The sequence below is a fragment of the Oreochromis niloticus genome, linkage group LG4, assembly GCF_001858045.2.
Source record: "Oreochromis niloticus isolate F11D_XX linkage group LG4, O_niloticus_UMD_NMBU, whole genome shotgun sequence".
NCBI lineage: Eukaryota > Metazoa > Chordata > Actinopteri > Cichliformes > Cichlidae > Oreochromis > Oreochromis niloticus.
The window spans coordinates 2,267,426-2,279,728 of NC_031969.2; the positions used below are offsets into that span (position 1 = coordinate 2,267,426).

Genomic DNA, 12,303 nt, shown 5'->3' on the forward strand with positions numbered 1-12,303 from the left:
AGACATACTAGTGGTTTAATCTAATGATTAACATTTTAATTGATGCTCAGTGCTGCATGTTGCATCTCCAAAAGTTGAATCTGTTCATCTGGACGTAGCGTTTGGTGGGAGAAACGTTTCGTCACTCATGCATGTTGCATCCTAAATGTTATGGAGCCATCTGCTGCCAGCTGCCACAGAACTACAGCATCGTTGTAGATCAGTGTCCTAATGCTGTTAATCTAAGACCTGATCTTTTTGGTAGGCATGTTATTGGTTTCAAATGCCTTTGTTTAGACACTTTTTGACCCTGTCCATTAAACGGTCCTAAGATGGATTATCTGAGTGCCCCAAATAACTGAACATGCGGGTAAACAGACACATTGCACGCGGACCAATGAATACCTGCGCAGGTGAAATTGCATGTCATTTGCATTTGATGTTTTCAGTTCTTACATAATTATTTAAAACAATAACGTCTGTTATTGTTAAATCCTCACTGCACAGTCTTGCACAAACTGTAAATACCAAAAATGATTCTCTTAATATTTAATACTTTAGTATTTTATTATTTTTTTTTATTTTATTATATGTTCTTTCTTAATATACCTGTACACATGTACATGTTCATGTAAAGCTGAGGAACACGAGCATTACAGGTAAATGTTGCTACACTGTTTATCTGTATATGACAATAAAACTATTGTCGACTGGACACTACAGCTTAGCACTGTTAACACGAAAGCCAACTTTTAGCATACTTTCATCGGGCCGGCTTCCCTGCCGCTCAGTTGTAGCCTGTTTTCCATACAAATGGCTTCATGGCAGAGGTGCACTGTGTTGGTGCAGCGGCAGCCACATATCGCCGCAAGTTGTCCAATCAGCAATAGGGTCCACTCGAACGACGAAAAGGAGCGTAGGCGTTCACGGGTGTGCTGCGCGGTCACGTTATTCTGCTGTCACGAGCCTGATCCGAGCCGTACAGTGGAGGCTAAAGAATTGGAGCGGACATCAGTTATACAGGACGTAATATTTTTAACCAAATTTAGTGCGCGAATAGAGAGCTCAAAGAAGTCTTACCGCTGGTTGGTATTTGAGACGCTCTACTGAGTTATTCCGATCAACCGGTGATGTACTCCAGTATTTGAATGATATTGCTAGTCAGCTAGCTAGCTAGCTAGCTGTTAAGCTAGCTTTACGTTGCGTGACTCGAAGTAATTGAAGAATATACTCTCGGACAGCATTCTTACTAACACGTCTGAGTGCATTTATCTTTAAGACATTTATCAGTAGCCGTTTTTATCTTTAGCACATTTTTGTGGTATGAGTTATACGTAATTTCTAATCCAAGGTAGATGAGGATTGAATGAAATAACGTTAGCTTGCCATAGCCAAGGAAACAAGCCAGCTAACAGGGATAACGTTAACTTATCCCGCTGCTTGCTGATAGACTGCCATCCAGCGGATCTAGTAAATGCTACCTGAATTACCCACCTAAAAGCATCGACCGAACTTGGTAGGCAGCAGTCAGTCACAAAGTTGCAGAGAGGCAAACGGCTACTACCAAACATCAAGTTTGCCATCGTCGACTCCAGTCCGCTGTGAAACGGTGACCGGCGTCAGTGTTTTTCGGAGAAGGCCAGAGTGAGGACAGAAACCTGCAGACATGCCGGCTGTGTCGAAAGGAGATGGAATGCGCGGATTGGCCGTTTTCATTTCGGACATTAGAAACTGTGAGTTACCTTTCTTTATGCTACTTCATCATATGTGTTATTATTTCATTGTGTCATCAAAGTTGACATGGCTAATCTCATACATCATGCAGTGTTGTCATGTGGTATCCTCGACGCAGAAAGCTCTATCTACTTTTTTTAAAAATCAGTTTCGTAACGTTTAGTGGAACAATCAATATGATTTCTCACGTATTGACAGTAATGTGACTGTGGTGAAGTCACCTGCAGGAACAGAATAAAGGATGTTAGGCTTGGAGTAGCAGCTCTGATCAAACGTTTCCTGTTGTATAGTTGTACATGTTGGAAAGCTCGGCGACGAAAGTTCAATTCGCATTTGAAAATTTAGTGTCGTGTCAGGACGCTCCACATGTCTGACAGGCAAGGAAGACTGAAGCTTAAACGAAAACCAGTGGTTGGTATTTAAAACAACAACAATAGTATCAGTGATTACAAGTATAAATAAATAATAATAAATAATACTATTACGTGTAACAAAATGCTACATATTTCCAGCAATTCACTGTCTGTTTTTTTTTGTCAGTTTCCCAGTAATATTTATTCCAGTGATGACGAGAATGCCAGTTTTCACTGTTACTGAGTAGTAACAAGAATTTAGGAAGTAGTTTCCATCTCCTCTTTCCTTTTTGCCGTGATTACACATTTCAGTGTTTGTCACTGCAAACCTAACAGCTACTCCGGGCTTACATTGACAGGCAGTAATGGCTACTTCATGGTGGAATATTTGATACCTCCAGCTTTCATCAGAATCTGAAGTACACTGTATTGTTCTGCCTTTGGGCACGTTTAAAGAAAAATTCAGCAGAAAATAAAAATGTGTGACCTACAACTAGTGTAAATGTTCAAGGTGACGAATATTGCAAACATTTGCAGTGTCGTCTAGATGACTTGTTTTCAAACGTGCTGTGTCAGTAGGGCACCAAAGGGCAGGCAGACCTCTCCAAACACATGTGATTTGTAGCCTTGGGAAATAGACTTGATTACATGTTATCAAATACTCATTTGAAATAAATAGTAATAACATGACAGGTTGTATTGGAATGTTATTGACAAAAGCTTGTGAGAATGAATTTGAGTCTTGTTATGTCGGCAACAAACTTATGTAAATCAGACAGTGAACTGGTTGATTTGAGTCTTTTTATTTCATTTTAAGCACTTTGAGGTATTGCATGAGGTGTATCTGTGCTAACGGAAGCCTGTTAGAAACAGTTGTCTGCTGCCTGTCCAGTTGGGGAGTGTACCACTTTTTGGACAGATGGTAGTTAGAAAGCTTTAACTCATCAGCCATGCTGGTTGGTAGCTGTCTATCACTGTTTGAGCAGGAAGGCGGGCTGCAGGGTGACAGCCCATGATTAAATCCCATTCATTTATCATGATCATCATTGCTTTTCATGGTAAAAATGTTTTTTAGTGACAAGCTCTTTGCCTTCTGCTGTTCCAGTGTTGCTTATCATTATACCTGTTTAAGCAGAAAGTAGATCTGTCTTTAATTGTAATGTTACTTGTTCAGACTAAACACAAATTAGGTCAATAATTGGCAAATGCAGGCACGTGGTCAGGCAGTGGTTTAGGGAGAGCTTGTTGTGGCAGAACATGCATTTTCAGTATTGTGTGATCATGTTCGATTAATTATGGCCAGCCAAAATCATGATCAAGACCCTATTGTGACTGTTCTGTTTAATAAGGCCTAAGCACTTAAAGTTCAGTTCAATTTTATGAACATGACATCAATTGAAAACAATAGTTGCTTCATATTGTAAAGTAAAGGTGGCATGGAGATTTTGCCATGAAACAGGAAGTTGTGAAATCTGGTAGTGTAATGTCCCGAGATGGGCCATAGCCTGAACCCAGCTGAAGTCAGCTATTTGGCAACATTTTGAGGCTTTGTATTTGAGGAAACTCCTCGTAGGGATCTTACTGAATCAATTCCTTGGTCAGTCTAAAGTGCGATTTTAAAATGGTATATTTTTTTCTGCAGGAACATCCTAAAGCCTTCCAGTTCATTTATTTAAGCTCACAGTAGAGCGGGACTAAATATTGATACAGAAATGTGTCATCTTCCTTTTGCGATACTTTATCAACACACCATTGTCAAATATCAGTGGTGACCAAGCCTGAATGTTCATCCAATATGCAGGCTCTCTAATTTACCTCACTCATTCCCAACCTGTTTGACTTCATGGGGACACTCGTCCAAACAGTCGAATGTCAACAAGAGTTCATTCATTTGCTGGGGTGCAGAAAATTGATTAAATGATGGATAGTGAGAGCAAGTCAGAGTATTATTCTGTTGAATCGATACTAACAAACACACTCCAGTATTTATTTCAGTTTTTTAATGTATTTATTTAAAAACATGCTAGCAGGTGCACAGCGGTGCTGTTGGTAGCACTGAGTCCTTGGTTCCAATCCAGTCTGCGCTCTTTCAGGGTGGATACATCCCAAAGCACAACAACAGTCGCCTCGGAGCGCTTAATATTGTAAGGTAGACCCAACAATAATACAACCATGTTGTTGGTGTGTCTGCATGGGTTTGCTCTGTGCAGGCGCAGGGCTTCCTCCCACAGTCCACAAGCATGCATGGAGAGACTGATTGGTTGTTTGTCTCTCTGAGCCTTGGGACAGATTGGCAGCCATGCCCAAGGTATACCCCGCTTCTCACTCCATGACAGCTGGGACAGATTCCTGATGTATACATAGAACAGCAACAATGGGAATAATGACACAGTTAATTTAACAGTGTGTTTCTCTATCATACAGATTGAATGGAGTAAAATAATTTTTGCTTTCCGTCTTCCCCTTCAAATATGTAACATTGATTTTGATGCACTGACTGTCTTGCAGTTAGAGCTGAGCGATAAAATGATAAAAATCTTGCAGAAACATAGTTGCTCCACAGTTGTAAAAAACATGGTCATTATAAAGTCGATAGAGCTCATTCCATCTGTGTTTTGACAGAAAACATGAAAGACCAATAACAGTTGCACAGGTCGCAGGTCTGATTCATACAGACGGCTAACTGCCAACTCCATTTAGGCAGTACTGCCCGTCGTGGACCCTCTGTTGCCCTTGGAGAATAAGTGGTTGTCAGTTTTACTCTTGTTCTGCTTTGTATACATTGTAAAGTTTCTTGAATTTATGGTGAAGATGTACACAAAGGCTTTCACACTTTCCATTTTTGGGTTTGTTTCCCAACAATTGGAAATTGTTTGTTTTTATACCAAAAAATAGTTTGCGGCGCTCAGCTGTGAAAGGCTGGATATTGTGGACACCCACCTTTGAGGGGACATTTTAGTGTCAAGGTCAGGAGTCAAGTTTTCTTCAAATCTTCTGAGCATAATAAGATGAGAACAGTGTTGCCTAAGAGTTACATCTGCTGGGAGGTGGAGGGCTTTTTTGTTTGTTTTTTCCCCCTTCAGGCTGCAGTGGCTTGAACACAGACCACATAGGTTTTGTGGAAGTTGGACAATAGAAAAGTTGGAGCTATCGGACAACCAAACTTTGGTCTTTATAGAGGATTACATTGGTTCCCATGTTGTGGGGATAACCTAGACTTGGTCACAAACATTGACAGAGTCCTTGCAAGGCTTCATAAATCCATGTCCACCCTCACCAGATCACCAAAGCTGTTGCAGTTCACCAAAATCAGATGGACCCTACACTCCCTACACTAATGCATGATGAACCACCTGTTGGAATTCCTTATATGAGGAATTTCTTAAGCAGACCGTGTGTATAGTCCTAGCAGGGGACATGTGGCAGCTGACGGCAGCTACAGAGATACAATCTAAGAAACAGAATTGTTTTCCAGATGCACTCTGTGCTGAGAAGCACACAACTCTCTCCTCCGTCTTACCATTGATGTCAGAAATACAAGTACAAATACAAGTCCTGCACAGATTTAGGGTTCAGTCAAAGAATATGAAACAGGAGTGCAGCTCCTGTGTAACACTGCATATACATAGAGTTGGCAGTTCGTCTTGAAGGTTGCCGGTTCGAGCCCCGGCTTTGACAGTCTCGGTCGTCGTGTCTTTGGGCAAGACACTTCACCCGTTGCCTACTGGTGGTGGTCAGAGGGCCCGGTGGCGCCACTGTCCGGCAGCCTCGCCTCTGTCAGTGCGCCCCAGGGTGGCTGTGGCTACTATGTAGCTTGCCATCACCAGTGTGTGAATGTGTGTGTGAATGGGTGAATGACTGAATGTAGTGTAAATCGCTTTGGGGTCCATATACAAATGCAGGCCATTTAGATTAAAGGCATAACAAGAGTTTGGTTGCATTGGCTGATGTCCTGGAGTAAGCATGGCATAGTTGACGATGATGATGATGATGGAGGTGTATGACCTGCCAATAGGGGCAGATGCTTAAGCCAAGTTAGGCCATCAACAATGTCAAAGACTGATTTGAAGCATAAAGCGTAATGTGACTGCACATTTGTAGAGATGCTAGTTTATCTCTTCCTGGTATTTTTCCCTGTTTTTTTTTTTTTTTTTTTTTTTGTCAGTGAAATGCAATTCATTTTCACAAGGGGCCACATGACACACTGTGAATGTTGTGGGGACTTTGTGGTGTCCACACCTGCCTGCTTGAACATCTACAACAGACTGTAATGCTGGGCCCTAGGAAGCACAGCCTGTGAGGCTGGAGGAGTTATCATCACTGACTGTAATGACATGCTTATCAAGCAGAATGTTGAAAGAGAACTGGGACGTTTATATTGCTGTGGATAAAAATGTAAAGTTTATGTAGTTGAAGCTAATGTGGATCTAAATGAGCTGAGAGAGAATTTTTCATTTTATAGCTAAAGCTGTAAAGAAGCTGGAGTTTGTAGCTGCTGTTGTTCCTCATAAATCTGTGGAGCTCTTTTTCTGCTAGTGTGAATAAAATGTAAAAACGGGTGGACTTGTTGGTGAATTCAAGTATGTGGTCACCATCAATTTCACTCAGTCCCTCATTGCTGATGCATGTGCTCATAGATTTGTCATTCTCATCTCTCACTGATTAAAACTGGAACTATATTTCTGAGAAATTACAGGAATTGTACTGTTATCCAAACATTTTGTCAAATAGTTTCAGTCAAAGAAAAATGAAAACGGTCTCACGATTAGCTGCTGTTGGTTTTCTCGATCTTAAAGTTGCCTTCAGTAGCCAGATCTGTCCAAATCTGAATGCTGATGCTATACAAGTGTTTTGTTTTTTTTAACCCTATCAGGTAAGAGCAAGGAGGCTGAGATCAAACGGATTAATAAAGAGCTGGCCAACATCCGCTCCAAGTTCAAAGGGGACAAAGCTTTGGATGGCTACAGCAAGAAGAAGTATGTCTGCAAGCTGCTCTTTATCTTTCTGCTTGGCCATGACATTGACTTTGGACACATGGAGGCTGTCAACCTGCTGAGCTCCAACAAGTACACAGAGAAACAGATTGTAAGTCTTTCACAGCATTGCAGCATTACGTTTTATAGTCTTATTCTTTAAATGCATGTCATTCCAAGTTGACAGTGTGTGAGATGCATGCAAGTGTTGCACTACTAGCATTTGTATAAAGCTGTGTGTGTGTGTGTGCGTGCGCTATAAAAGCCCTTTGAGTGCTACGTAGCAGTATAAAAGTGCTACATAAACATGGACTGCATTTCCACTTTGCACATGTCCACTAAACACTGTGACCAAGTGTTCACAGCCGGCTTACTTTTGGTTCAGTGTACAGGAGTGATTCCAACACTCGATCCCTGACCTGTTGAGGCACACCAGATATAAGACGTGAGAGTGTTGACAGAGCACCATTTCCCTGTTTTGTTGAATAAAAACTGAATGAGATTATTTTGGGACGTAGCTAACTCCTTTAGTTCACGTTGCTACCAGCTGTGTTTCGTCGTTCCACACTGCCACACGCTTTTCCATATTTATACTTAGGGCTGTTCGATATAACGATATATATCGGATGACGATATAAAAACGTCTATCGTTTCATTTTACGCTATCGTTTGTTTCGTGGTGTCGCAAAATAAACTGTTTACGGCAATATTTTTCATCGTTTGGATGGTCACTGTAGTGGCTATATTAATTTCTTAAAGTTCTCTCTTTCGCTTATATTTTATATAACCAGACTACGGACGGACAAGCGCCTGTTTTTATGCGTTGTGGTTAGCAACAACGATGGTAACAGCATCGCGGGTCCGCTTGTTTATGTTCCACGTAAACCTTTCACAATAAAGCTCAAGATCCTGTTGAGACTTTTCAAAATAAACTGAATCACGTGAAAGAGCAGATTATTTACGGATGAGAAGTAAAAAAGAGCCGCCAGGTGCTAAAAAATAAACCTTAGCCTCAAACGTTAGAACAGGCTTTGCCCCGCAGCACGCCGTGTAATAAATACAAAGAAAACGGCGGCCGTTACAACTTATGTCTAAAAATGTATAATTTCATGCATTGGTTAAAACACTGGACTCCAGCTACATGACGCCCAGCTGGAAACTCTTCCCGCAAGTCGAGCTGCCCGAGATTCACAGAATTTACAGAAAATGTTACATTTTTGTGATTTATATCGTTATCGGACGATAGATGTCTTGATATCGGGATATGAGATTTTGGTCATATCGCACAGCCCTATTTATACTTACGTTTTAGGAAAAAACATGAAGCCCTGTGTGGATTCATGTATTCTTTGAAATGCTGTTTGAAAAAACTGAAGTAAATGTTTGCAGAACAAATCCTTCTGCTGCTGAGACCTTTTCATTTCCTGACTGTGGGGTGTGGAGAGTTTCCTCAGGAACAGGAAATGTTTAGTTAGCAGAATAAGGATGAATCAGGATCCATATGGTTTGAGACGTGACGGCTGCTACTGACTCAACATGACCACTAATAAGCTCCAGATCTTCAGTACACCCTGAAAATGGGGGACTGTGTTTAAAAATGGTCCTCAGGAGTGAATGCAACATTTGGGTTAAAATTCCTGGATGTTAACAGTGAAAGTCATTTTGCTTTTTTTTAATGGTAAAATCCACTGTGGAGGTGTGCAGTGGGAAAAGTCTAAAAACGGTCAGTGTTGCTGACTGTGAAGCCCTCCCTTTGAATGTTATCTAGTTTGATATTTCTATGGCAGTATTTTGTGTCCGAGCTGGGAACTTTGATTTCTACCAAGTTTACAAGCAAGTCTGTAAACTTGTAGCATTTCCTGTGGTTTGTTTCACACAGAGAAAGTCCAGTCTTGTAGCGTACACCTGGGGTTGGTTCACACAATAAACAAACAAACGGCTCTGGGGTTCCTTTGGAACCGTACTGAGACCACCTTCTTCAAAGGGTCTTGGTGCAGTTGTTAAACAGACACTGCAGGTGTGAGAACACACGCAGCACACGTGCAGTGACTGCTGTTGCTGAGTGGGTAGCTTTCCTAATGAATTTTAAGGTGAACCGTTTCTTTACATGGTTTAAAGATTTGATCAATGAAGCCTGAATCCAGATGTTTCTATTAAAAGAGAGACCTCTGTAGACACAATACAGCAGCTACTGAGTGTGTAACAGGTGTCAGCTGGTTAGTTTTGTCACAGCTCGTTAGTTTCACATGACACCTGATACTCTGTTAACCTGTGAGTGTGCTAGCATCATAACACAACGGGGGTGACACAGCAGCTAGTGTAAAGTGCTGACAAATACAGAGCACACCGCTGTGGGACGCTGTGTTTAAATGCCACTCATTGTTACTATTGATGTTTATTTGTCCAGGGCTACCTGTTCATCTCAGTACTGGTGAATAGCAATAGCGAGCTAATCCGTCTGATCAACAATGCCATCAAGAATGACCTGTCCAGCCGCAACCCCACCTTCATGTGCCTGGCGCTTCACTGTATTGCGAACGTGGGAAGCCGTGAGATGGCTGAAGCCTTTGCTAGCGAGATCCCTCGGATACTGGTTGCAGGGTAAGTGTCTTTGATGTTTCACTGTTGCTGGGTTGTTTTTTGTAATCGCTTTAGATGAACTCCTGTTAACTGTGGATACTGTGAATGTGATGCAACGCAGTGATACGATGGACAGTGTGAAACAGTCAGCCGCCCTTTGTCTGCTGCGGCTCTATAAGACTTCTCCTGACTTGGTGCTGATGGGGGAATGGACGTCCCGTGTGGTGCACTTACTCAACGACCAACACATGGTAAGAGCACAACCCCAGATACAAGGAGTATACAGATGTGTGAGAATCTGAACCACTGACCAACCTCATTCAGCAACAGGACCCTTCATGCTGTGGAGGACTTAGCATTTAGCACCCTAGGTTATGTAAATCCTAATCTTACAGCCCAGCTGAGCACCTGTGGACATGTCATTGGTTAGGTTCATTTCACTTTTACATTGTGCTTAATCTCAAAAACAGCACTTTATAACGCGAGTCCCTACAGTAATGTAGAGAAACCCCTCCAACAATCAGACATCCCCCTATGGGAAAGCACTTGGTGACAGTGGGAAGGAAAAACTCCCTTTGAACAGGAAGAAAGGTCCGGCTTAACCAGGCTCAGGGAGTGACAGCCATCTGCTGTGGTAACATGAGGAGGATAGGACAAAGACACGCTGTGGAAGAGAGCCAGAGATGAATAAGAACTAAAGTAAAGCCCAATACAGTCAGAGCATGGGCTGTCTTTGTTTTGGTTCCAGAGCTTAAAGGCTTTAAAACATGTTTAGTGCCATCTTGTGCCAGTACAGAGCGTGACTTCATCAGGTTGGTTGATGCTAATATAGACTTAGATTTGTTTATGTTAGCTAACTAGTGACAGAACCATAACTCAGTGGGATATAAGGAGACTAAAACCAAAATCAGTCTAAGCGATCACTTTTATAGTAACCCAAGCACACCCAAACAGTTGGTGTTTTGGGAGGTCTTACTCCATCACCCCATCACACACACAAACCTACTTTCCCTGCAGATGTGCTGATGGCATTCGCTAAGAATCATAGTTGTGTTTGTGATGTGATGTGCTTGGGAAAAGAAAGATTGTTCTGTTGCATAAGATAGAGCTGATCGCAGCAGCCGATTATGCCGCTCCGTACATCTGGCCACACCAGAAAAATCTGTTTCTGACTCCATCCTCTCGGTCCGGTGAAGCACCTGTCACCTGACTCAAACAGGCTCTCCTCCACACTCTTCTCATTCATAAAGAGCTTCACAAAAATGAACATCACAGCTGTTTCAGTGCCACTAGCCAAACAACACAAAAAGGCTCCTTAAGAAACAGAGTGGACGGTACATCCTTGCTAACATAAAACTGATTGTTTCATCCAGGAGCAGCCCAAAAGTGATCCTCTCAGACTGGTTTTTACTTTTAGTCTTCCACTGAGTTATGGTCCTGTCACTAACCCGTATCTGTTAAATGCAGCTTCACAGACAGAGTGACATCTGTGAGAGCAGGGCTCCACTGTAAGTCTTTCCTCTTTGATAAAGCTTATAGTTCCAGCTGGATCCTGAGTCCTCCCTTAGTTATGTTACAGGAGGCCTGAGGTGATGGGTTGCATGTTTCGAGCATTTCTTCTTCACTCTCTGTCGTTATACACACTCATTGTTAAACTCCCCTGTAGTTTTCCTTCTGGCCAGTTTCTTTCCCCTCACCCCCGACCGTCAGGGTGGATGGCTGTCCCTCACGGAGCCTGGCTCTGTTGGAGGGTTCTGTCTGTTAAAAGGGAGTTTGTCCTTCCCACTCTCGCCAAGTGCTTTTTCACAGGGGGCTGTGTGATTGTTGGCGTTTCCTTCTGATATTGTAGCTTTTTTATCTTCTTATATGAACTTTGTTGAGGCAACTGTTGTTGAAACTTGCCACAATATAAATTGAACTGAATTAGTGATAGGCACCAAAGTAGCGGTGGCATTTGTTTTTACCTGGACGTTTTAACTGTAAAATAATGAGAACAATGTCTAAATTAACCCTGTAACAGTCCTGCACATTGTTTTCACATGATTAAATGTTCTGCCTGCATTTGCCTGTTTTTCAAACGAGCCCCTCAAACATGTTTTGATGTACTATTTGTCTCCGCTGTGATGAATCAGTACGGTTGCTAATTTTCTTGTTGTGGGTGGGGTTAGGGTGTAGTGACAGCAGCCATCTCCCTCATCACCTGCCTGAGCCAGAAGAATCCAGACGAGTTTAAGACGTGCGTTTCCCTCGCCGTCTCCCGCCTCAGCAGGGTGAGTGTCAGAAACAACTGCATGTAAAATGTTCATGTTTGTAACTATCACTGTTGATGCTGCTCATTCGTAGCGTCTCAGTGTTAGCTCAGGATTCCCAGATGTACCGAGTCAGTCACGTGTTGAAGCTGAATAGATCCTGCAGGGTTGGACCCGCTGGCTGGCCATTACATTTAAGCACTGGGGTGTGCCGCTTTTTCTTTCTACTATGTGCAAAGAAAAAGGGAGCCTCCTAGATAAATACACAGACAGACGGGCAGATCCATCTATGGCCTCCTCCAGAGTAAATCCACATGGATATCTGGGATATTTAATACTGATGAACACCGGCCACAGCGTTTGGTGAATAAGGGGGGTAAAAAACACACACAGTTTTTTTTTATTCCTCATTTATTCCTGTTTGTTATTCAAATA

The 12,303-nt window shown here is 42.2% G+C and overlaps 1 protein-coding gene across 6 annotated transcripts in view; it reads left to right on the forward strand.

Annotated features, from left to right (window-relative positions):
* The first annotated feature begins 867 nt into the window (after window positions 1-867).
* Window positions 868-12,303, forward strand: part of ap2a1 (adaptor related protein complex 2 subunit alpha 1) — a 31,387-nt gene continuing 19,951 nt past the window's right edge. For 2 of the 6 annotated variants that reach the window (XM_019358357.2, XM_005461603.4), the window contains exons 1-5: window positions 871-1,712; window positions 6,940-7,151; window positions 9,447-9,640; window positions 9,741-9,870; window positions 11,788-11,889. In XM_019358357.2, coding sequence (XP_019213902.1) covers window positions 1,646-1,712; window positions 6,940-7,151; window positions 9,447-9,640; window positions 9,741-9,870; window positions 11,788-11,889 — 705 coding nt within the window. In that variant the 5' untranslated portion in view covers window positions 871-1,645. Of the gene's footprint in view, window positions 1,713-6,939; window positions 7,152-9,446; window positions 9,641-9,740; window positions 9,871-11,787; window positions 11,890-12,303 lie in introns of all 6 variants that reach the window. The other 4 variants (XM_019358356.2, XM_005461602.4, XM_013265122.3 and 1 more) reach the window with 4 other exon arrangements.